The sequence below is a fragment of the Clupea harengus genome, chromosome 2 (assembly GCF_900700415.2).
Source record: "Clupea harengus chromosome 2, Ch_v2.0.2, whole genome shotgun sequence".
NCBI lineage: Eukaryota > Metazoa > Chordata > Actinopteri > Clupeiformes > Clupeidae > Clupea > Clupea harengus.
Window position 1 is genome coordinate 32,418,130 of NC_045153.1, and position 26,591 is coordinate 32,444,720.

The 26,591-nt window shown below is 39.9% G+C and overlaps 1 protein-coding gene across 3 annotated transcripts in view; it reads left to right on the forward strand.

Moving 5' to 3' along the window:
* The window catches only part of plekhm3 (pleckstrin homology domain containing, family M, member 3), a 28,073-nt gene extending 8,670 nt beyond the window's left edge, over nt 1-19,403 (forward strand). For 2 of the 3 annotated variants that reach the window (XM_031561275.2, XM_031561279.2), the window contains exons 3-8: nt 5,595-6,524; nt 8,243-8,388; nt 11,495-11,688; nt 13,850-13,913; nt 16,916-17,073; nt 18,848-19,403. In XM_031561275.2, coding sequence (XP_031417135.1) covers nt 5,595-6,524; nt 8,243-8,388; nt 11,495-11,688; nt 13,850-13,913; nt 16,916-17,073; nt 18,848-19,019 — 1,664 coding nt within the window. In that variant the 3' untranslated portion in view covers nt 19,020-19,403. The remainder of the gene's footprint in view (nt 1-5,594; nt 6,525-8,242; nt 8,389-11,494; nt 11,689-13,849; nt 13,914-16,915; nt 17,074-18,847) is intronic. The other variant, XM_031561285.2, reaches the window with a different exon arrangement.
* Nucleotides 19,404-26,591: the final 7,188 nt, after the last annotated feature.

Here is a 26,591-nt window from a genome sequence, read left to right on the forward strand (position 1 = left end):
TTCTTGGTTCTATTTATGTTAAAAAACATCTTTGTTTTATTTGTCAATTAATTCATTTTCATAACCCTTCTGCAGGTTACACAGCTTCCTCTTAACTCTCTAGTGATGACTTGATGAAAATTATTTTGTTGAATAAAAAACTGAACTGAATATTAAATATTTATTTATATATATATATTATATCAGTCACTGGCTGTCACAATGTGTTTATTCCATCTCATCTTTGAACCTTCTGCAGCTGGGCCATTCTAGATCAGTACCGATGATGTTCAATCTTATGTCTGTGCTGTCCAGCCACCGTTTTCATCTGTGAAAACTTCCTTGTAAACATCACATGTTAAACAGTGAATTCATTGGTTAAGGGGTTTGTGGCGCTTAGTATTTTTTTTTATATTACAAAACTACAAAATCACTCTGCTTGCAACGCTGGAAAGAAGACATCACATATCATTCAACTTGACGTCGTCTGAGGGGGAAAACTACTTGATCAACTGAGGTAAAAAATAAATTGTATTTGTTATTTATACCATTTATCCAGGTTATTACTTGAAAAGCAGTCCTATTTAGTTATTTATACCAGTAGTTTCAAGGCTGGCTTGGCGTGAGACAGGACATAGAAGCATCTCTCGCGTGTGTGAGTGGACCGTATAGCTTTTTCATTTCAGCAGATAGCAGGTAACTTAGCAAGCTATAAACTGCAGTAAGTTGTCTTTATGTACTGTTTTAGGTTACTATATGTCAATCAAAGTTAGACACCTACTAGTACAGATATTTTTTAGATTTCTTCTATTTTGTGCGAAATAGTCTGGTAACATTTTACTTACCAGTTACACCTGATAGCGCCTTCTCTGAAGAACCAACTGTTTAGATGATAAATGACTGGATGGCAAGGAACTTCCATCAACTAAACCAAAACAAAACTGAAGTACTTATATTTGGACCTCCGAGTCACTAGCCTAAGCAATGTGCTTGGTCCCCTGTCTGTTCATTTGCAAAATTTGGTTCAAAATTTCTTCCATGTTCCTGTTCCAGTGAGTAGTTACTTTTTACCTTAGAACTACAGCCAAGTTAAAGCTGTTTTTATCCCAGAAGGACCTGGAAACAGTAGTCCATGCATTGACCACCTCTCACCTGAATTGCATCATCCCTGTCCTGGCCTTAGGTCATCACGTTTAGCTAAGTGTTCAACACAAACTTCCCCAAGCATTCTGTCAGCCCTCCAATGACCATGCTTTTAGTGAAAAGAACCATGGTTAGTGATGTAAAACAATGAACGTGGATGTGATCTTTTAATAAAACAAGATAACTTGCTCACAAATCCTTGTGTTTTTAATTTTCTTTTTTTTTAGATGGATGGAGAGAAGAGTCAGTATGTGCAGCTGCTGGGATCACTCGGGGGCAGGAGGCATGGATGGAGAGAAGAGTCAGTATGTGCAGCTGCTGGGATCACTCGGGGGCAGGAGGCAGCTCACTGCTGATGAGCTCTGGATCATGAAGGGATGGACATTGAAGAGGAGTACTTGGATAGGCAGTTGCTGAGCGAGGAGGAAGATGAGGAGGAGGAGGAAGAGCAGAGTGATCTCCTGTCATCTTCTGTGTGTGTACACGCGCACGCACATTCCTACCTATTAATATTCTTATTTGACAATTTCTTTATTTTGTGTTTGCTTAGCCATTTGATGACAGTTCCCACGTCAGTGGAAATGGTAGATGTTTCTCTGACACTGTCCTATTTCTCCTACACAGACAAATACACACAGGGATCTATTCATAATGAACATCCTGTGACCAAAAATGATCTTAGGAAGTTGTGTTATTTAATGGACCACCTCAAAACTAAATGTCAACAGCTTTTTCAGACAAGCCAACATATTATTGTAGATGAGAACATGGTTAAGTCAAAAGGTCGATCTGGATTTATATTAGGGGAAAACCAACTCCTTGGTGTTTCAAATTGCAATGTCACATTCAGGCTATACTTTAGATTTTAATGTTTACGCAGGTAGTTGTGATGGGTGTATACCTGATTTTGCCTCTAAAGTTGATGAAGAGCTGGTGCAACCATTTAAAGACATACAGTATGTCTCACAGTTTGGTTTGTTCATTTCTATACGTCTCCATGTTCAGGCTTATGGGGTGGAGCCAAGGTTGTGTGGTATGTGTAAGGGTAGTCGCAGGCAATTTCCAGTTGATTTTAAAGATAAGAGAGATAGGACATGAGGTGGTGTAGAATAGAGGGAGATGTTTTAGTGGTCCAGTGGAAGGACACACGTGCCTGTCCATTTTCCACAATGCTAAGAATTAAACAGAAGTCAATACAGAAGATTTGTAAGAAAGGATAGAGTCTGGTACAGGGAAGTAGTTTGCTAGCCTACCATAAGTAATGATTACAATAAAAACATGGGCAGTGTCGACTGGTCAGATCAGATCAAATGCATGAAGTTTTCTTCAAAAACAGAAATGGGGAAAACACTTTTCTTCCACTTTGTTGACGTTGCCGTCCCCAATAGTTTTCTTTTATTTCAGGATTGTCAACTAATACAACACCAGGACATAGGTCGGCTAGGTATAGTCAGCTACATTTTAGGAAATATCTAGCTTGTCAGCTGCCAGGGATTTCTGTAGATGCAATTTCTGCAATCACAGACTTCAGCAGCTCCAACAGCTTACCTGTTGTTGTTGTTGTTGTCGTCATTATTTCATATGGCTCATGATACTGTACTGTTGGAGACAAGAAAAAGCTGTTTTTGTAACAGAACATTTGAGGGGGAGAGCCCAGAGTGTAAAGGTAAAAGGTTTTGTTTAGTTAGTGATTGAAATTGCTTCCTTTGTGTGGCACTTTGCCGAAGGTGACGAGTTTGGAGATTAGATCTCTTGTGTCTACTGTCAATCACCCCCAACCCACTCTGTCTGTGTCTTTTTATTGCTCTCTGTTTATGCAAAAGATATTTGTAATATATTAAAATCTAATTTAATATATTGTACTGAAGTGTTGTATAATACATGAAATTGCTTGTATTCTTTTTTTGTGTTACCTTGTATTACCTGATTTTGTTAATAAAGTATGCTTTTCCATGTTAAACTAGTAGTCCAAGTCACTGATTGCTTGCTTGTAGAGTTGTTCCTGGTTATTTAATGTCTTTTTGTTTGAGACATACATACATAAATATATATTTTTCAAAACATGTGTCAGTGTCTTTTATATTCTGTTATTTTGTAGTAAAATTAGAGGTACAGCTTAGCTGTGTATAATATGACCACCACATAAAGTGAGAGAATGAGAAGAATTAAGTGAAACTAGGAAATAATGGCAAAGGTAAAGTTCAGGTATTTAGCAGAAGCTTTAATCCAAAGCGACATACAAAGACTGACACATCCAATTGTAGCCAAAACATTTTGATACGTCAACCCTTTATGGCAATTTATTTATCACTTTTTGTTTATTTTAGAAACAAAAACAAATATTGTTCATGGCATTTGGAACATTTTGGAATATTTCATGTGAATTGCTGAGAAGATCAATGGAGTGAATATTTATTGTGGGTTGGTTATTTTTCTTCATAGTTCATATACAAAGTTTCGTCTCATCAAAGAGTTGCTGAGAGTCTTTCTGTCAGCGTCATGAATTGCAATACAATGAAAATAGAGAGATTTACAGATAAATTGCCTAAAATACTTGTTTCATACTTGATATAGTTACCTTACATACCTGCTGTATCATATTTGATACATCCATTTTCAACATGATTTAACTACAAAATAAAATATGAAATATTAAGTAATAATAAGTTGCTTCAATACAGTACATTTTTCTATTGAAATATTAGTTACAATGTAAATTATATTCTCACTGTAACTTTTTCCAAATTGACAAAGATTTCCCTGACAAATACTTGAGTTACTACATGAAGGGAGACATTTTGGATATAGCTACTGCCTACAGTGCACAGATAATCCACCAGAGGGCAGAAGACATGTCAGAATGCATACGACAGGTTTTTCAGGAAAGTATTGATCGTGATGACGCAGACATAGTGTGAAGACAGAGTTTATAGTAGTGTCAAAGTAATGTGCAGTTACTTACCTTTCACACATTTTGGCTCATTTAAATTTCAGACCCTACCAATCCTTTGGATCAATAAACCAAGGTTATTTACTGAAAAAGCACTAAATAAGAAAGACCCTTAGCTTTACATAAATGTAAGGACCTTTACTTTGTGATTGCGTCAGCTGTACACTGAAAGTGTAAATGTGAAGTCAGTGTAAAAAAAAAATAGCCACAAGCAGCAATCATTGGGTTCAAAGCATAATGTGAAACTGCCCCAAGTAGTGAAAGATTGAATTATTTTGTAAATGTTTTGTAAGGATTTAGAGTCAAAATGAATTTTGAAGATTGACCCAATAATGTCAAAGGAAGAGGAAAACATGGTGTAACTTGTTGTAGCGAATTGTTTTTGATGGTTTGAAATAGTTTGAAATTGGGTAAATAGCTTCTCTATGCCATTATTAATGAGCCTACCAAATGCCTTTAAGATTGGCCATTCACACTGGCATGTATTTGCTGCAGAATTTCGATTGGCCATCAGTAACCATTTTGTTGAGAGAGCCAAATGGTACTTTAGTAGATATGTGTAAATGTAGCCAAGTATAAGCACACCAAATATCCAAGTTTTAGCTTAAGCAGTGCTTGAGATATTGAAATGTCAGTTGCAGTGCCCCCTATGAACAAAATTCACGAAATGTAGTGCACATCCCAAGATTTCGGCTAGTGAAGTGATAGATTTTTGCATTGAACATCATTCACTACTCACATCATTCACTATTCACATCATGGCGCTACTCAACAAATGAATTGTAATGAGCAAGGCATCTCCTAGAGGCCCAACTGCCAGGATATTTTTCTCCTGATTGGAATGGTCCCGATAGGCTGTGCGGGGTTAAATGAGGCGTTTCATGTTTACATTTACATTTAATCATTTAGCAGACGCTTTTGTCCAAAGCGACGTACAAGGGAGAGAATAGTCAAGTCATGTTGTGGTTAGTAGTGTGCTTGACATCAGAAAAAAATCATTGGTGTCTGCAGTTGTACCTCAAGTTTTTTTTAATGCGGTGGTGCAACTTTTGCTAAAAACAAAAAAGCCTAATCTGGATACCCAATTCCCCATCCAATTTCAGACTCATCTCTAAGCTCTTAAGAAGGCACTTAAATCAGTTAAAAATGTATTTGACTGAGAATAGGATCCTTGACGTGTACCAGTTTGGGTTCTGTGCTATACACAGCACTGAGTCTGCCCTCCTTAAATGATGATCTGCTGATGATCTGCTGCTCACCGCTGACTCAAAGAGCTGTTCCTCCTCCTTCCTGCCGGCTGCTCATGTGAAGTTCATTCATTCAATTGTGCTTGCTCTAAGGGGGACCAGGCACTGGGCTCTGTAAAGCGCCTTGAGACAATTGTATCATTTTGGCGCTAGATAGATACAATTTAATTGAATGTTGTTACATTTTGAAGTTGCTCTTTACGGTTTACTTCCTAGTTAAGTGTCTCTCTTTTTTTTTCTCTCTCCATAATTGAAGTATCTGTTTTCTCTTCCAGCACATCCAGAATGGCCTTCCAGTTTGGTTAAACAGGGGGAGCTGGACCAGAGGGAGGGTCCGAGGGGCCACTGGACTTCCTGTCACGTGGAACTTACCAACTGTGAACTGCGCTTGTACAGCCTAGACAGTAGTGGCAACAGGCAGCTCTGCACTGCGTTCTCGCTCTCTCACTGCCAGGCAGTTGGTCCTTTGCAAGGCCAAGATGGACATGTGCTTGAGGCGCTCTTTTTTAACAGTACTCGCCTGCAGCTTCGTGCCTCTTGCCAATGGGAGGCACAAGACTGGAGCCGGTTGTTGTGGGAGTGTGTAATGGCCACCCGACCACATAAAGACCTGGCCTCTTCCAGTAGAACTGCCTTTGAAGCGTCTGCTTCAGCCACATTTGTGACACAGTTCCCTACTACCAAGCGCCCTACCACCTTGCCTCTGTTCACAGAACATTGCACCAGTGTCCTCAAGGTAGGCCAGTTACAACAACTCAGTGACCTTAACAACTGGAGAGCTTTTAACTTTGTGCTCACACATACCCATCTGCAAGCTTTCCCAACTGAGGATAAAAATTGTGTGTCTGAACCAGTGCTCCAATATCCTCTTGCGTCCTGCCTTGCTGTGCAGCATGACGCATCTGAGGAAGGTGGTTGTGAACGCTTCCAGGCAGTCTTTGCAGATGAGGTACTCTGTCTGCAGGCAGCCAATGAGCCAAAGGCGCAGGGTTGGGTGGAGGCCCTGCGTTCTGCAGTAGCTGCACAGAGGACACAGGGCTCCTGGGGAGAGGATAGCAGGCCTGCTCTTCCGACCGAGACTCAAGAGGGGCTCCATGGAGATGTTCAGGAAGCCAATCACCAGTCAGACACCGCCAGCTTCCTAAGCATCCTTACCTGTTTGGCTGTGGAGAAGGGCCTGACTGCCCAGAACTTCAGGTGTGCAGGTATCCAGTCTTTTCCATTGTTTCTTGTGCTAAAGGTCAAAGGGTACACATCACAATCCTGGCGTGACCCATTGTATTGCCTTCTGAAAGTGTTCTCCTGCAGTTGTTTCAAATTTAGATATACTGTTATACAGTCAGTGGTTTGTAAATTATATTAAAATGTGCTTTGCAAAAGTCTAGTCAATCTAGCTCACTTTCTCAGATCTTGCCAAAGAAAGAGAGAACATCAGTGAACAGCAGTTTTCATGTCATGTCAGAGATTTCAGTTGGATTCAAAGCTATCTTTACATAGCAGGCACAATTCTGATTTCTTGTATCTGTTTTTTAAACCAAACAACAAATGTACAGGACTACTCATGAATACTGTTCTGAATATTGACAAGATGATTTTGTGAACTATTCAAACCAAGGCAGGACATTTTATTAACTTAATTCATTTCAATAACATTCTAGCATGGATGGAATGACCATATAAGTATAGTTGTGAAGGTTATCAGACATTTGTGAAATCAGATGATCTTTATGGCATGAAATGAAGACATAAGAACACAAAAAAACTAAAACTAAAATGAGCTAGTAGGAGACTCTCCTACTAGAGTCCTACTTTAGATAAAAAGAAACTTGCCTTGCATTGCTTATTGATGGAAATTCACCATATTCGTAGAATATCCAACTCAGCATTTGTATCAAGCATTTTATTGCAACCTCTAGTAGCAGTTGGTGGTAATTACACTTGTGGCGTTACAATGATGATACTAATTTTGAATTACAAGATAATTCTCTCCTTGCTTGGGCCACTAAAATAAACACCAAATGGCTGAATTGGGTAGTTACCCATTGGTGAGTCATGGTGAGGATCTTTCCTGTTAAAACAAAACCATTTTTTGTCAACTGGGTTTTGAATGTAGTAAAAGGTATACATTGCTTATCATTTAGCAACTGTCCAACATGCTAAACAGACACTTCCTTACCAATTATAGACTCAGTTGCCATAATCTTGCCATTGAAAAAAGGCACAAAAAAAGCTGCCACAAGAGCTAAGAATGTGGTCACCTCATAAAAGGTGAGGATGAGACATATGACCACTTAAATGCACATAACATGTGCAAATCCTGACATTACTTTAATCCGTTTCAAAGCACATCCAACTACCATAGCTACATTAACTGCCATCGTATATACTTACAAGGGTACTGTCCTCCATGCCACGGCAGCCTACAGACCACGTAGTATGGTGAAATCAACTCTTCAGAGAGCACTTCCCGTCCTAAGTGGCACTTCGACTAGTGCGTAACTTGCAATTACAGCAGTTACATTTCTGCACTTCTTTTTTTCTTTTTATTTCATTTTGTTATATTTCTTAGGTAAAGTACTATTTATTTATTGTTACGCCAGGTTCTATTGCTCGTAGCTTGACTATTCTCTCCCTTGTACGTCGCTTTGGAGAAAAGCGTCTGCTAAATGACTAAATGTAAATGTAAATCACTGACTGTACCCTACATAACACGTAGTATGGTGAAATCACTGACTGTACCCTACATAACACTTAGTATGGTGAAATCACTGACTGTACAGTTTAGTGTATAATACTCCCTGCATGTCAAAATGTCTGGATGTAGTGGATATGTAATTGAAGCCTAGAATAGTATGTGTCATATTTTCATCAGACTGACTTATGCTTCAGAGAGTTATCTTATATGTTTTTGTATTCTCTATAGGCTGTCAAAGACCAGTGGGGTTATCAGAAGAAAAAGCCAAGGTTTGCTGCTATAGTGGACGGTATTACTGCCAAAACTGTCACCAGGACAACTTGTTCATAATACCTGCACGATTGCTTCACAACTGGGACACAAACAGATACAAGGTAACTGTATGTTAGTATTTGAAAGAAAGCAGGGGGATTTGTGGTTTGTTAAATGTTTTTGTGTGATGTTTGTTCAATGAGCTTATGTTTCAGAGAACTAGGATATGAACTGGCCTATGTAAAAGTACTTCAAACACTTGTAGAGGGTCTGAAATGGGACACAAACAACAGCTTGACTGAAGAATGGGATTTAACACAGGCTAAGTTCAACAAAAGTTACAAAAAATAAAGGAACAAAACCAAACTGCCATTCGGCCTCCTGGGGAGAAGAAGTCTCCTGCAAAGGAAGGAAACGTGAGAGAGAGAACGGAGAGAGAGAGAGAGAGAGAAGAAAGAGAGAGAGCGAAGAAAGAGAGAGAGAAGAAAGAGAGAGATAAGAAAGACAAGAGAGAGAGAAGAGGAGAGAAGAGAGAAAGAGAGAAGAGAGAGAGAGAGATGAGAGGAAGAGAGAAGAGAGAAAGAGAGAGAGAGAGAGAGAGAGAGAGAGAGAGAGATCCAGGCTACAGAATGGGGAAAGATTTAAAAGTGCAAAGCACGGTGGGCCCAGGTGTGCTTCATGCAGTATACAGTCCTTCATTCAGTAAAACGTGCAACTGGCTGTCACACAACAAAGGTTGATCATTGATCAGGATAATAGCCTTCAAAACAAATCTTTAAGCATTAATGCTAGGTTTTGAATAGACAGATTTCTGGTGGTCTCAGGTAATTTTGAAATAGTTTTCAGTGGCTTTAAATCAAACATCTTGGCTTTATAGAACTTTATGTCGGTTGGAATTATACTGCACCAACACTGGCTCTTTCCAAGACCTGGTCATATTATATATTTATACGATTGAGTTTGATCTGCAAACCTTGATTAATTTGCAGCTGACACAAATCCAATAAGTTACTCTGATTCAGCAGATAGCAGTAAGCTGTGTTGTTGTCTCTGCAGCTGCCACTCAGAATGTTGTGCACTCATATTTTCGAAAAACATCTTGCATTAAAACCACTAACTTGACATGGAAGTGCATTGTGTAGGTCACTGTATTCTTACCGCACTTGAATTATGGAAGTAGACCTGTAGTCACTCCTTATTTGGTGTTCTGAAAGAAAGAACCCCACAGTTGGAGCTACTCCACTGTGTTTTTATTCTACTTCATGTACTTTCTTGTAATTATGTATCTTTTAATCATATAACTTTTAATCACATTTTATTCTAGTGTAGGTATGTACTTTGTACTCTCTTTTAATTATATATTTGAAACTTTGTTTTTCACTCTTCAGCACTTTGTCTTTATCTTTCCTTTTGATTTTTATGTAGAGCACACTGATTTACCTCTGTGTATGAAATATGCTACAGTGGTGCTAGAAAAATTGTGAACCATTTAGAAAAATTGTGAGCCATCTACATCCTAAAACTTGATAAACCCATTTCAACAAAAATTTAAAATTAAAAATTCTTTGTGGAAGTGTGCCATGGCTCGATCAAAGGAGATTCCAGGGAGCTCAGAAAACAAGTTGTCGATGCTCAGCAGGCTGGAAAAGGTTACAGAACCATCTCCAAACAGTTTGGGCTCCACCAATCCACTGTCAGAACCATCTCCAAACAGTTTGGGCTCCACCAATCCACTGTCAGAACCATCTCTAAACAGTTTGGGCTCCACCAATCCACTGTGGAAATGCAGCACCATTGTTCTCTCCCAAGGAGTGGTCGTCCAGCAAAAATCATTCCAAGAGCAAGACGTATAATATTCCAGGAGGTCACAAAGAACCCCAGGCCTTTCTTGCGTCAGCTAATGTCAGTGTTAATGAGTCCACCGTCAGGCAAACACTGAACAAGCATGGTGTGCATGGCAGAAGAGCAAGGAGGAAGCCACTACTCTCCAAGAAGAACATTGCTGCCCGTCTAAAGTTTGCTAAAGACCACATAGATGAATCAGAAGGCTTTTGGAAGAATGTTCTGTAGAACAATAGAACTTTTTGGTTTAAATGTTTGGTATGTTTGGCGAAAAACAAACACTGTATTCCAACATAAGAACCTGATCCCAACCGTGAAGCACGGTGGTGGCAGGATCATGGTTCGGGGCTGCTTTGCTGCCTTGAGACCCGAACGGCTTGCCATCATTGACGGAACTATGAATTCTGGATTGTACCAGCAAGTACTACAGGAGAATGTCAGGGTGTCTGTTTGTGAACCGAAGCTCAACAGAAGATGGATCTTGCAGCAAGACAACGACCCTAAACACACAAGTAAGTCTACCAAAGAATGGTTAAAGAAGAAGAAATGTTTTGTTTTGGAATGGCCAAGTCAAAGTCCAGACCTTAATCATATTGAAATGTTGTGGAAAGTTAAAGCAGTTTTGTAAGGATGAATGTGTGAAAACTCCTCCAAGCCGATGTATGGGACTGATTCACAGTTACAGAAAATGTTTGGATGAGGTTATTGCTGCTCAGGGAGGTCACACCAGCTACTGAAAGTGAGGGTTCACACTTTTTCCAACAAGGCATTTAATGTTTGATCATTTTGCTCAATAAATAAATAATAAAAGAATGTTTTCTGTGTTTTTTGTTGAACTGCGTTCACTTTATCAAATGTTCAGACTTAAATGAAGATATGATCACATTTCAGATCAAATTTTTGCAGATATACAGACAATTCTAAAGGGTTCACAAACTTTCTAGCACCACTGAATATAAATAAATTTGCCTTGCCTATTTCAACTTCACATCAATATTGGACTTAAATGGCCTGTCCAGGGGTCAGTGCTAAGAGTTCAAATATGTTCTCTGTATACTGTTTATGTTTAAATTGTTGTTATAATATATAATCTTATGGTAATCATTTTATAATAATTATTATTATTATTAACATTGTATTAATCCCAACCTTTCTGGAAGAGGGGTTGTATTTGGTATGCGTACTGTATGACTATAGGTTGTTTTTATTAAAATTCCATTTGATGGAATAACACAGACTCGAGTAATTAGAGGGGTCTCATTCATTTGCAAAAATAAAGTCATTTCTTGTTCATTCTCATCCATACATCATGATATCATATCAATGCAGTAGTTTTGTTTTTTGCAATGATGTATGGCTGTGTTTCTGTTCTGTGGTGATCCTCAGGTGTCCAAGCAGGCTAAGGAGTTCCTGGAGTTTGTGTATGAGGAGCCCCTGGTAGACATCCAGCTGCTGAACCCCTGTCTGTACCAGCACTGTGAGCCACTGGCCAACGTGCTGACGCTCCGGCAGAGACTGCAGTCACTGCGTGCCTACCTGTTCAGCTGCTGCGCTGCCATCGCTGAGGACCTCCGCCGCAGGTGAGCGACAGTGGTACAGGAGGTAGAGAAGTCGTTTAGTAATCAAAAGGTTGCTAGTTCGATTCCCTGTCGAAGCGTCCTTGAGCAAGACACTGAACCCCTAATTGCTCCTGATGTGCAGTGTGCCATCAGTGTAAATGTAAAATGTGTATACATTGTAAGTCGCTTTGGATAAAAGCCTCTGCTAAATGACTAAAATGTAAATGTAAATGTAAAGGTGAGCGCAGAAGAGAGGGAACACATCACTCCCCTGTTCAGAAACACATTCACTCCTGCACCACCGCAATACTTCAAATGTATTCATTGTAAATGTATTCTATCTATGTAAAACCGCATGCTTTTCATAATGCAACATCTTGACAAAATTAGATTACTTAGAATTTGAAAATGAAAAAATCATAAAATAACATTTTAGTTGCGCCATATTTAATTATCAAGTACAGTGAACTTAAAACACTAGTTCCTATAATAACCTTTAACCAGTTTAGTCATCTTAAACTAAATAATATGTGATACTATCCAAAAGCTCAGTTTACCAAAAGATTTCTAATGTGAATGTTGAATTTTATTAATTCTATAAACTTCTAACGTGACTTCTAACACTCCAAGTTCCAAGCTGGCCTCAGGCATCCTTTGAGGTAACGGGGGAAAGAGGATCACCAATATTAGAACAGACTTGTGATCGCAAATCACTTATCCAGTCGACACAATTCACCAAGATAACATCTTTTATTGTGTTGTAGGAAATGTTGAATTTGAGGTAACAAACAATGCCAAATCTCTTAAAAGTGAATACAAAAATAATTAAAAAAAACTAGGAAATAAATTAAGTAAAATCGAGGGGGGGGCGTCCCGGCCTGTTGATGAGGCCAACTGCAGCCGGGAATATACCAAAACAATATACCAATACAATATACCAAATACAGTATACCAATACAATATACCAAATACAGTATACCAATACAATATACCAATACAATATACCAAATACAGTATACCAATACAATATACCAATACAATATACCAAATACAGTATACCAAAACAATATCCCAATACAATATACCAAATACAATATACCAAATACAATATACCAATACAATATACCAAAACAATATACCAAAACAATATACCAATACAATATACCAAAACAATATACCAATACAATATACCAATACAATATACCAAAACAATATACCAAAACAATATACCAAAACAATATACCAATACAATATACCAAAACAATATACCAATACAATATACTAAAACATTATACCAAAACAATATACCAATACAATATACCAAAACAATATACCAATACAATATACCAAAACAATATACCAATACAATATACCAAAACAATATACCAAAACAATATACCAATACAATATACCAATACAATATACCAAAACAGTATACCAAAACAGTATACCAATACAGTATACCAATACAATATACCAATACAATATACCAAAACAATATACCAATACAGTATACCAAAACAATATACCAAAACAATATACCAAAACAATATACCAATACAATATACCAAAACAATATACCAATACAATATACCAATACAATATACCAATACAATATACCAAAACAATATACCAATACAATATACCAATACAATATACCACTACAATATACCAATACAATATACCAAAACAATATACCAAATACAATATACCACTACAATATACCAAAACAATATACCAAATACAATATACCACTACAATATACCAAAACAATATACCAAAACAATATACCAATACAATATACCAAAACAATATACCACTACAATATACCAAAACAATATACCAAAACAATATACCAAATACAATATACCAATACAATATACCACTACAATATACCAAAACAATAGGGATACTGCAGCTCCACTGCTTGGACACTACCAAATGAGAACACAGCAGGGGTAAAAACAAACTAACCCCTAATAAGAATTAGTAGAACAAATACATTAAAACCCCTAATAATCAGAGGGGTGCCCTAATACCCCTTTGTATTTCTTCAGAGGGCTAACTTGTCACTATTTTTGAGGTAATTGTTTGTTCTTACCTTCTGTCCTTAAATGATCATTGTCAGATCCTTGCCTACAAAATCTTTAAGTAACTGTGAATATTCTCCTGATGTTTTCAGAATCTTCCCAAGGGAGTACCTCCTTCAGCACATCCACCTGTACTCAATGGCAGACCTCCAGCAGGTAAAGCCCACTTAAATACATAGAAAGAATAGAACATTCATTGGAAATTGAGAAGAAAATGTACTTTCTTATTAAATGTGATTTTGTTCTTGGACATTTCAGGCTTTTTAACTCTCCATTGATGTTGTTTGAAATATTATTATTATTATTATTATTATTATTATTATTGATATGATGATACATTTCACAATGGTTTATGGCATGAATCAAAATAATATGTTCTCATAAAGCTTCCAGTCATGGTTTGGTAATTTATTTCCTTATTCATTTAATGGCGTAATGCAACTAGCCGTAAGTGAAGACCTGGCGATGACGCTTGTATCTATTTCACAAAAAGTTGTTGCTTCAGCAAAACATCGCTGAACTAGCTATATTTAAGACAGTGGAGTTCAAACATGTTTAGCTAGCTAACACACCTCATTATAAACAATGTTTTACTAGGGACAAAGAAATCCAAAACTGTATTTTATAGTTGATGAGCTGAGACACCCTTCTGATTCTGGACAGATTCAATGCCATTACCATATTGAAGTGGCTAATGTGGGTAATAGCCATGGCAACCTGCAAACGGTGGAAAAAATAGCCAGCTAGGGACTGTATGATTTAACATGTAGCTAGCTCTGTTGCATCTGTAAAACCAACTAAAATACAATCTCTTCTAAATATGTTCACTTTTGCATTTTGATAGAGAAGTAAATCTACTGTTAACAACTTCTCTTCATGTAGGTTATTAGCCCTATCATATAGCTTCAGACTTTGTTGCAAACTAAAGCTACAGTTAGTTAATCCATAGACAATGGGCCTCATTCTCGAACGCAGTTAAGAAGAATTTAAGAGGAATTTAAGAGGAATTTAAGAGGAATTGGATTTAGGACAACATTTGGCATTCATGAAAGTTTTCTCATCTGGGATTTGCTCTGAACTTCAGAAGACTTTCCGAACTCGAAATAGCAGTCGTAACTCGGCCAGAGTTTTCTCAAATGCGATTCCTTAAAAAACCACAAGATGGCCCCGTGGGCCATCTTGTGGTTTTTTGGGGAATCGCATTTAAGAAAACTCTCCGTGTTAATGAATTTGTGAGAAATCGTTGGTGATTGCGTTCACATCAACTCTACAGATCCTCGGATTAAAGTATCATTAACAATTACGTTTCACATGTAGGCCTATAGTCATGATTCTACGAGGCACTGTGATGTCATAAAATAAATAAAAGCACTACACCGGAATGCTGCGCTCGTCTAGTGAGCGTCGTTTGGCACTGCCGTCTGTGCAAGTACGGCAATCCAGAATTTTCAAGTAGTTCCACGTTGGTGGAACGAACTGCCTAGCACTACCAGAGCAGGCGCGTCCCTCTCTACCTTTAAGAAGCTTTTGAAGACCCAACTCTTCAGAGAGCACCTCCCTTCCTAACTGGCACTTCGACTAGTGCTTAACTTGCACTTATAGCAGTTACATTCCTGCACTTCGTTTTTATTTCCTATTTCGTTTTTCTATTTCTTATGTAAAGTAGTATTTATTGTTACACTAGGTCTCTATTGCTCGTAGCTTGACTGTTCTATCCCTTGTACGTCGCTTTGGACAAAATTGTCTGCTAAATGACTAAATGTAATGTACACGAACACTGCAAATGTAAGTGAATAAATAAATAAGCACTAAACTCAATTACGTTGATATAGCTATAGTGGAATAGAATGGACACATCTACATCCTGCAACAGTCCATCTCTGCACCGTTCAAGTCATAGACATATATAGTTGAAGTTAGATCTGCGTTTACTCGAGGGTGATCGCTTTCTGCTTTGACATGACTCGTTTACGAGTTGCTTTCGTGTAGATTCGGTCGATTCCGACTGCACACGTCACTACGGTTGCGTGCCCTTATAAGGAGCTGGCAGGGCGTGTATGTATGCAAATTCAGGAGCACGAGAACGCGCTTTCAATTTAAGAAAACTCTTCCGGGGGAGCACAGCCCAGAAAACTTCTGCTGCGTAGGACCACATTTTCAAGCGTGCATGAATTTGGCGGATGTCTTTTGCTTACGTTGTTTTTCCGAAGCCCGTAAGAAACATTTCAGAAGAAACTTCAGAAAATGTTCGAGAATGAGGGCCAATGTAAGCAAATGGCCAATCAAGAACAAAACTTCACATACTGGACATGCATGATATGGACAGAGTGTATTTTTGGAATATTTACTTTCACCAACGTCTAGACTATTTCTCTACACAAAAAGCAGCTAGCTAGTTGCACATTTTGCACGTTAACTAGCTAATTCACATTTTTAATTCTGTTGTTGGTATCTAATTCAGCTAGAATTCTCTGAAGCATTGGGCCTTCAAGTGAAACTTCAAGTGACCAACTTGTTTGTTGGTCTAATTTTTTTTAGCCCACAACATTCAATAGCCTCGACTACTTATTCTGGGCATATTTACTTGGTAAAGGAGTGAGGCTAATAAAAGGACTGGATAGGATTCTTGCCTGAGATTATCTAATGAAGTTAAATGAACCAGTCAGACTCATTGTTTCTAGCTTTTACTGCTGGTTGTATATAGTTAGTTATTCCATATATGTTTTAATAAATGATTATATAAATTATTAAGCTTTCAACACACCCCTTTCTCATTCAGCCCTTTTCCAGAGAGTCCACTGGGCTATCAAAACAGAATCCATTTTCTGGTAGCTGCTGTGGACTCCCTGCTGTGGGCGTGGTGCTGTCGGTTATGGTCACGCCAGTCAACTGGGGCCCAAATTCCTGTGGGACATGCAAACTGAAATCCGTTATAACTGCCTGTAGACTTATTTGCTTCTCTGATTGCGTTGTTTCTCTTCTCACTGTATTTTTCCCTACACTTGACCAAACGTCGTCTACGTCTCACACACACGTACGATGAAACATCAATGTTCAAGTCAGCAACACCCTGAGACCGTATTCAGAGATTAGGCTCCTTGACTGTGTGTTTGTGTTCTGTTCTCTTTCTCCATCTATTACTTTTTGTTTTTCCTCAGGTCATCGATGGGAAGCTAGCCCCCTTTCTGTTGAAAGTGATCAAGTTTGCCAGCTCACATGTGTACAGCTGCAGCCAGTGCAGTGAAAAGGGCTTCATCTGTGAGCTCTGCCAGAACAGCCAGGTCATCTACCCCTTCCAAGACAGTGCCTCCAAGAGGTGAGGCATCAGAGCGCACACAGGGGTTGGGTTTCTGAGACTATGTTTACACAATGTAAGGGGTTAGCTTTAGCTTCTCTGCTTCTGCACACTCTGTAAACTCTGCGTTGTGTTCTTGGTTTGTGTGAAGAAAGACTCGGACAAGACGTGAGGCCAAAGAGATCTAGATAGATAGATAGATAGATAGATAGATGGATACTTTATTAATCCCGAGGAAAATTTAGGAAAGATCTGGATTTTAATAGCAGACCAAATCTGTTTAAGACAGGCAGATGTTACACCAGAGACTAGCATTGAAAAAAAAAACAGCTAGCTAATGTCATGATTGCAGACCGATGTTAGCTTTTCAGAGACTGGCTTTAGAGACTAGTTTAAGAGGTAACGCTAGCCTTGTTTACTGGAGTGTTACTGGTATGGTGCCTGATTAGCTGCAATAGTATCTTCCCTATCTTCGCATGAAATTTTGGTGATATACTGTACATTCACGTATCATTTTATTATCTAGTCTTGAATGTGGTGCTATAGTGCCTAGCATAGGCTCCATCTGTGCGGGTTGGGAATTCCATAGACGGACACTGTCCTGTTGGCAAAACGATGGATGCCACTTCAATCTTTTGGTTCCACGGCAATGTTCCGAAAGCCCATTATTCCGACAGCCCGCTGTTCCGAAATTGTGAGCACAGCAACGTGAACCACTATAGCCCACATGCACATCACAATGAATTGATCACACAATCATAAACATATGAATTCCTTTATTTCACAAGCATGACCTTTAATTCAGAATATTATTATACACACATGGCATTTGCATCGCAATGATAAAATACTTTTATGATAGCCAACGCATTCATGCTTTGTCAGTGCTTGACAAGATCTGCGTAATGTCCTGCGACAATCTTCCTGTGATTTCCTTCGCACGAGTGGTACCCCATTCAAAACCAGAGTAGGCTAAGTTAACAAATATTGCCTAGGAAAAGTGATATGCGTGATAGCCCAGTGAGCGTCTCCGCTCCGCTGCGCAAACTAAATGCTGTGTGTGTTTTGTGCCACTTAAAATATTTCTAATTTATGCCAGGGGGACTATTTTTTGGAATATGGAGATTTCGGAATATCGGGCTTTCGGAACACTGGGCCGTCCCCAATCTTTTAGGGAGACAAAAGCTACTGAGTTTTTTTTTATTTATTTTTTGATCTGGCAATACATAATTCAGTTGGCAAGCAATAGAGACGCCTGAGTTTAGAACTTAGTTCTTTTTAACGGGACGATGCCCACTTGCCCGCTTCAATGCCAAAGTTTAGGACACAGTTCTATTTCTTGGTTTTTAATTAAATCCATTGCATGATGGCGTGCAGAAAAGCAAATACAGTCATGCCAATCTGTTTTTCTACACTTGTTGCTAGCAATATAGCATGCCTATTCCCTCAAACAGAAACCTGTAGTAAGTTTGTGAAATGTGTACGTTTCAATAGGTAAGCTAAACATAAATCACCACCTATGACAAAAGAAAATCAAACATAAATTTTGACATCATACTGGCTATAGAATTGGCACATTAATTAGTTGTAGTCTATACATGAGTAGAGGTTGGCTTGTATATATACATATCAGCACTATACAATAAACTCCCCTGTCACAATTTACACTTTTTTGGTCTCATAGAGTTGGCATACCAATAAGGCACACACGTGTGGCCTGTTGTAGATAGAGAAACTTCCTGCCAGTTGTTGTAATTGTGTGTAATATGTAAAATATGATTCTTTGTGTTTGTAGATGCGAGGGCTGTGGTGCTGTCTTCCATGCTGAGTGCTGTCTACGAGGGCAGCCATGCCCACGCTGTGTGCAACGGGAGCTGCATAAAAAACAGGCATCTTTCTGGAGGCGGCTGGAGACTGATGACAGTCCCAACAACAGTGCCCTCGGCTACTTTGAGTTGGGCAGCTGAGGTCCGCCGTTTCGAGAGGTCAAGAAGCAAACAGAATGAAGTCTCGTTCAAACCAGAGCCACTGAAGAGGCAAAGTAAACTTAAAGACATTTGGTTTCTGAATAAGAATGGAGGCACACAGAGCAAGGGAATCCACAGCAAGAGAGTAGCATGATGGCCATACTATACTATAGACAAATGGTTCTTGCTGTTATTCTCACAAAAATGCCAATACATATTTATGATGGACTCCTTTTTACACTCGACTAAAAGGAAAAGCCTAAAGATTACTCAATTGAACAATTGTTAATGTTATGTTTGGACTTCAGTTATGGCAGACTGCACAGATGGGGTTTCAGAATCCATTGACTTTTCTTTAGAAATAAAACCTTAATCACACCTTAATAAAAGTGAAAGCAAAGTTATGTATGAAATGGTACGGTGAATACAATAATGCCTAGAAAATCAATAACACAACTAAAGATTGAAATGGAACTTCCTGGAACTGCCCAGATGACTCATCACAATGACAAATAACTCACTAAACTAGTCTGATTTCTCCTCTTGAGACAGCAGCGATGTCTTTGTGGTCATTTGTGAAATTAAAGAAGGTACTGGATCACTGAATAGAGTTGAAGTTTTGAAACAGAGCAGTAGTAGCCAAAGAGCTGGGAAAAAACGCATACAGCCAAATTGGACAACCTACAACCTACCTGTTTAATTTCAGTAGATTTCTGATTTCAGTTGGTTTCTTCTAAAAAGCTAGTGAAGGCATATTAGGAGGCGGTCAGAGGGCCAGACGAGACTTTGACACTGGAGCCCCCTCGTTGTTAATGTGGGGTTTAAAAGAATGAGCTCTAACAATGCTGCAACTACACGCTCTCCCTTTAAGATACAACCCTAATGTGTTCTCCATCTTCCTGTACTTTCCTTCAAGCCTTACCTTCAGAAGATTAGACTGGTTTAGAACATTTAAAAAGTCATTAAAGGAGCAAATATGTAGCCTGGAAACTTTAGCGTTTAAAAATTCAAAATATTGGAGAGCGTTGCTTACCCCTTCCCCTCCTCCCCAGATCGAAGCTCACGCGGATTGCCAGGTTGAGGACAACCAAACGAATGAGCGGAAACAATCAGGAACATGGCAGATGAAACCATACACATGCTAGCATACATGTGGTAAATGTACATACAAAAATAACATGGTGTATACAACACATGATTCATACAAAATTGAAAGGCCCTCCTTCACAGTACAACATGTGCTGTCTGTAGCCCAGTTGTATTGATATTGGGAATTTGATTTATGTTAAGTTGTGATGAGTTATGACCGGTATAGTCCTGGTCCAAGATGCAGAGCGCAGAGAGGAACGACAGAGGGCAAAATTTGACCACATCCATTGACTGTCACAAAATTTTAGAAACTCTAAAATGGGTATATGGTTTGTATTGGATAAAATAGATGAATAGCTAGTAGCTAAGGATAGGTATGTGTCACGTTCCTTTATTTGGATGTCAGTATTCGTTCAACATATAGGTCATGCAGCTTTTCAGAAGGATGCCAAGGCTTTTTTTTAGGGTAGAATCAAACATTATCTCTGTTGGTCTACTTCCATGTCGGTCACACGCTGTGTTCGCGTTTTTATCTGGCAACCCGGGGGGTTGAAATAGTACTGGAGAAAGGGGGCCGTGGGCAGAATCACACAGGGGAAAACACAAACAGCCGTTCCGCTTCAGAACAGGAATTTTAAAAGGAAACTATAATGGCTTGTTGGAGAAGCCAGTATTTCAGTTTAGCATGTTTCCTTAATCTCTGATGACATGCCATGATCATTGTATAATTTAATACAGTAAATGTTTTACATATTGGTCCTTTAACGCTGTGATATTACCCACATTTAGCCCATATTTCAGTGATTGTCTCAAGATGGATGTTTACAAAAAACGACCCAAAACTCAACTTTTCATCACATACTTTTATTGAGAGTTTTGACAGCTTCTCAAGATGTTGATACCTACCATGCAATGCTCTTTCCTGGCCTTCCTGTAGAGGCTCAATGCTCAATGTAAAACATAAGCCTGCTTTGTTCAGCGAAGTTGCTAAAAAAAAACTTAAGCTCAATGTTGGACAAACACAACCTCAGGACATCCTCAACATGAGCACAAATTGCGATATTATGTTTTTAGTGCTGTCACTTTGGCAAAACCTACCTCGCAGAAGCATGTTGAAGCAAAAGGCAGGAGAAGACCACAAAAATGTTTTTGATTGTTTGGGGAGATATACTCTCACAGCACCCCAGCTAAAGACATAGAGGGGAGACCTCCCTGACTCAACATGGACAACTCATAAAGCACATAGTTCAGTCCATTACTCATATTTTAGAGAAGATGGCAGTAAAAAAGAACATTTCTGTTCAAACCATGTCACACGTACTAGACTGATAGATCAGTCAAGGGGTCATAAGAGACAGCTCGCTTACAAACAAAAATGTAGACTAACTGAGGTGAAGGAGAGTCCAGAGAAGAAACCACCCCCACACACACACACACACACACTCTTGATGAAGGTCAAGACACGTCAAGTTAGAAGTACATGAGAAATGAAGGGACAATCAGTAAGGTACTGTAAGCATATGTGTGTCACAACCCAGTCTTTGGGATGATCTATTTTGTGCTTACTGCCCAGATGGACTAGAACAGACCCTACGTGGTTTCCCCCTGATCTGATGAGTAATCAATGGTCTTGATGGTTTCCCCTGATCTGATGAGTAATCAATGGTCTCTATAGTTTCCCTAGAGCATGATGATGTGCGGTTGCTCTGTTAATATTTATACTTAGAATATTTATGCTTGGTAATATGGGAAATATGTACTGTCCTATACTAACAGAATACTACAGTGATTGGTGTTGCACCCCAAGCTGAGACCTATATATTTAAGACATAGCTGTAGATGTATTTAAGGTTTGAGTTATGGTTGGGAGGCGGAGGATGTGGAGACCCCTTCCATCTCTCCTGATACGTCTGTACACTGAAACTGTCTGAGGACAACACAGAATAAACTGCCTATCAGCAACAAGCTCAGAGTCATATTTCTTTTCGTGACCAACTTGGGGATCAAATCCTGTCAAGCCTTGTACCAAGCCATAAACCAACTCAAATGATGCTTCCTCCACATGACTACAGCAGGAGGAGGAGACCAGAGCATCCTGAGATCCTCACTGAGGTCCTCACTGCCTGGGTCTGCCCCTCTCTGGGAGTCACACACTAATTGGCTGTTTTTGTTGGATGTCTATTTCTTTTTCAGACCTCACTTGTGTCCCTACAGAAAGAGAGCACATTGAAGGGCTCGTATTATTCGCCAACTCAAGGTGCGGAACACAAAGGATGACACGAGGACATTTTAAATGCCTTGACATGCTATGTAAAATGGTTATTACATGTATCCAAACAACCACAAAGTAAACACAGCCACATACCATGATTACGGCAAAACACACTCAAATGTAGAATTTTGAGCTGCTATCCAATCAGAGTGTGTGAAAAACGTCTCAATTCACAACAATTTTTATAATTTGTGTTTGAGCGACACTATGAATTGGCCTCTAGATGGAGACAAGGGAAGAGACCTATTGGCAAATGCCACATTAGAAGGAATAACTGAACATTGGCTAATTGACACAGGTCTTAGTCCTAGCATTTTGAATGGAACACCTGATTCATGGGCTAATCAGCCAAACATGTCTGTCTATGGTTCTGACAGCGATGCTGCTTATGTCTGTGTTATACAGTTACCTGAATTACATATGGGGCTACGTGCTTGATCATGCAAACAACATGTCTGGGTTACACAGTTACCTGAATTACATATGGGGCAACGTGCTTGATCATACAAACAACATGTCTGGCTTATACAGTTACCTGAATTACATATGGGGCTACGTGCTTGATCATGCAAACAACATGTCTGGCTTATACAGTTACCTGAATTACATATGGGGCTACGTGCTTGATCATGCAAACAACATGCTTTCATGTGAAATTGATGTCATGGACATTTTATTAGCTGTTGTTGAAATGGTTATGTCAGACAAGGCCCTCCACCTACTCCAACTCCCCACTCCCCCCACCAACAACAACAACAACAACAACAACAACAACAATCCATGACCCCCCTTTGCGGTAAGGATGGATGGAGTAATAGGTAGTTATCACTGTTATTATTGTTATTGTTTTTATTATTGTTATTATTATTATTATTATTGTTATTATTATTATTACTATTATTTGCCAATGATAACAGGCCTATGTGCCCATGAAATATTATTAACGTAATTTGTGTCAAGAACCTATGTGACCCATGGCCTGAACGTGCTGGCTGGATATATGATAAACTGATTTTACATTCCCAACACAAACTTGAGAGAAAGGATGCAGCTGAACCTGAATAGCTTTTGCACAATGCAGGCTGACCTCTAACAAATTAGACCTCATTTTAAAACATGGCTTGGCAGGAAATAATGCATTGAATAAAGAGGTTAGTTCAAGTCAGGGGGTGAATTGAAATAGATAGAGATAGAGATAATGTGTTTTTGGAACATTGAAGCACGTAAATCTACACATTGAACAGGTCCTCTTTTTATAGAAGATGAGTCGTAATAATGAGTAAACAGGCAACGGGGCATTCGTACTTTCAATCTGACACTCAAAAAAAAACACTCAAAAAACTGAGCTCTCCATTGCCCTATTAATGAACAGAAAAAATATTCAGGATCAAACACCCAGGTTTATGTTTAATTCAAGAGTTTGACAACAGTGAGGATTATTGCCTGTAATTTGCTGAAAAGTCTGCAGCTGTCGAACCCCAAAACACTCTCTGCTATTTTTTTCCAGTTAGACTGACATCACTCTGCCACTCTGCCTCTTCAGCTGGAGTGCCCAGAGAGAGTGCCCAGAGAGAGTGCCCAGAGAGAGTGCCCAGAGAGCCCAGAGAGAGTGCCCAGAGAGAGTGCCCAGAGTGAGTGCCCAGAGAGAGTGCCCAGAGAGAGTGCCCAGAGTGCCCAGAGAGAGTGCCCAGAGAGAGAGTGCCCAGAGAGAGTGCCCAGAGTGCCCAGAGAGAGTGCCCAGAGAGAGAGTGCCCAGAGAGAGTGCCCAGAGTACCCAGAGAGAGTGCCCAGAGTGAGTGCCCAGAGAGAGTGCCCAGAGAGAGTGCCCAGAGAGAGTGCCCAGAGTACCCAGAGAGAGTGCCCAGAGTGAGTGCCCAGAGAGAGTGCCCAGAGAGAGTGCCCAGAGAGAGTGCCCAGAGAGAGAGTGCCCAGAGAGAGTGCCCAGAGTACCCAGAGAGAGTGCCCAGAGTGAGTGCCCAGAGAGAGTGCCCAGAGAGAGTGCCCAGAGAGAGTGCACAGAGAGAGTGCCCAGAGAGAGTGCCCAGAGTGAGTGCCCAGAGTGCCCAGTGAGAGTGCCCAGAGAGAGTGCCCAGAGAGAGTGCCCAGAGAGAGTGCACAGAGAGAGTGCCCAGAGAGAGTGCCCAGAGTGAGTGCCCAGAGTGCCCAGTGAGAGTGCCCAGAGTGAGTGCCCAGAGAGAGCTCACTGTGTGACAGTGTTCCAAGAGCATTCTGAATGTACAAACCTTTTCAAAGTGCAAGAGTATGCTCGGAGCGCTCAGAGAGGCACTTTAGGAATGCACCCTAGAATGAGGGGTAGGCTGTAATTCAAAGAGTCTGGGGGCTCATGGGAAGTGGGGACAAGAGTTGATGTGAATGGGGCTGTCATCTTTGGAAGGTCGGAAGAGAGTCGTAGAGCCGTGAAGAGTGAAGTGGCGACTCATCACCTCCAGTAGTAATGAGCCAGCCGGTAGTCTTGGTCTCATCACCTCCAGTAGTAATGAGCCAGCCGGTAGTCTTGGTCTCATCGCCTCCAGTAGTAATGAGCCAGCCGGTAGTCTTGGTCTCATCGCCTCCAGTAGTAATGAGCCAGCCGGTAGTCTTGGTCCAAGCAAAGAGGAAAAGTAACACTGGGGCTCGAGTCCAGGATTCCTATTATCATTTGGAGCATGCAAGACAACCTTACGTGTCAATTAATGGCGTCCACCAGTGAGGGCAACATGAAGGACATGCACCAGAACATTTGACAACGTATTTCAACCAAATCTATGCGTCCTCTTAAACTCCTTTTGACTCCTCTTGAAATGAGTTCATCTCTGTTATTGAAGCTGCAAGTGTCTAGGCAGTGTCTGCAGCTGCAAGTGTCTTGAACCGCTTGGTAGCAGATTCAAATTACAACGAGAAAAAGCTAATTCTTATTGAATACCTGCACCGTTGTCAAATCCAAACCCATTTTGGTAGATATAGTGAGTGAGAAGGGAGGTTGAGGATTCACACAGCTTGTTACCTAACTACACAAGATAAACCACTCCAAGATAACACTGATATGGCAGTATGTGTTTGTCCAGCCAAGGCCCTCCCCAAAATGGCCCATATGAACCCATATGCCCAGTCCACTCTTGCACTAAAAGCCCACCAATAGGAATGAACCCATTCACCGCAGCATGCATCCACCACCACCGCATTGCATCAACACGCAGCAGTTCCAGTGCATGGAGACGGTGTCTTAGGTCTGCATGCATTGACCTGTCCTCTGAGGATAACCACCATGAACACATTCCTACCTCAAAGCCCTGTTAGTATGATGGCACTGCATCGTGGAGAGAATGCATACCTGCTTGGCCGGAGCTTTACACTTGGCACCAATCAGAACAGTGTCCGCTGGCTAACGGGGATGAAGGAGCCTGAGGGGCAGTTAGCAAGGTGCTTGGAGAAGCTTGGTGTACAATTGAAGGATTAAACCTCTGGCCTGCTGCACTACTAGTCTTTGCAAGCTGCCAGTGGTCACCCAGGAGCATGTGATGGGGGAACAGCAGGGAGTACAGGGGGACCTGTTTAGAGATGGGTCTTATGTCTATGGTTCCAAGACATGATCTTTTTAGAGATGGGTCTTATGTCTATGGTAACAAGACATGACGTGACCTTTTGGAGCCTATAGGCAAAGATTTCAGAACGCATGAGGTATAGCCCAAGGTGAACATTCCTCTCCCCTTTCTTTCTATGGTTTCTGTCACATCTGTCAACCTACAATTGAAAATAAGTAGCCTAGTGGTTTATGAACGAAAGTAAATGATCAGTCCAACCAAGAAAAGATCTTCATATGCTTGAATTATCATGAATTATGCCAACTTTAACAAAAACAATTGTGTTGCCTATAGGATTGTGTTTAAACAACGATACATTCATTCCATGTCATGAGAACAGCTAATTATCACACCCCTTTCACAGGATTTGTTAATGGAGAATTCTAGCGGATTTCAACAGCATTAGTCTGGTAGGCCTTCTATCTAGGTCAGTATTGTCTGTTATTTCCACAGACTTCAACATAAAGTAGACCTAATTCAGTTGGTTTGTTTGTTTGTTATATTCAGTGTTTTGTTTAAAATGATTCACATAATGGACAAAAAAACATAATAAAGGATAATTAAATGAATGTAGACCTGTGTTAATGTACAAATCTTTGCAACAATTCTAATGGTTATTTGTTGCCTCTC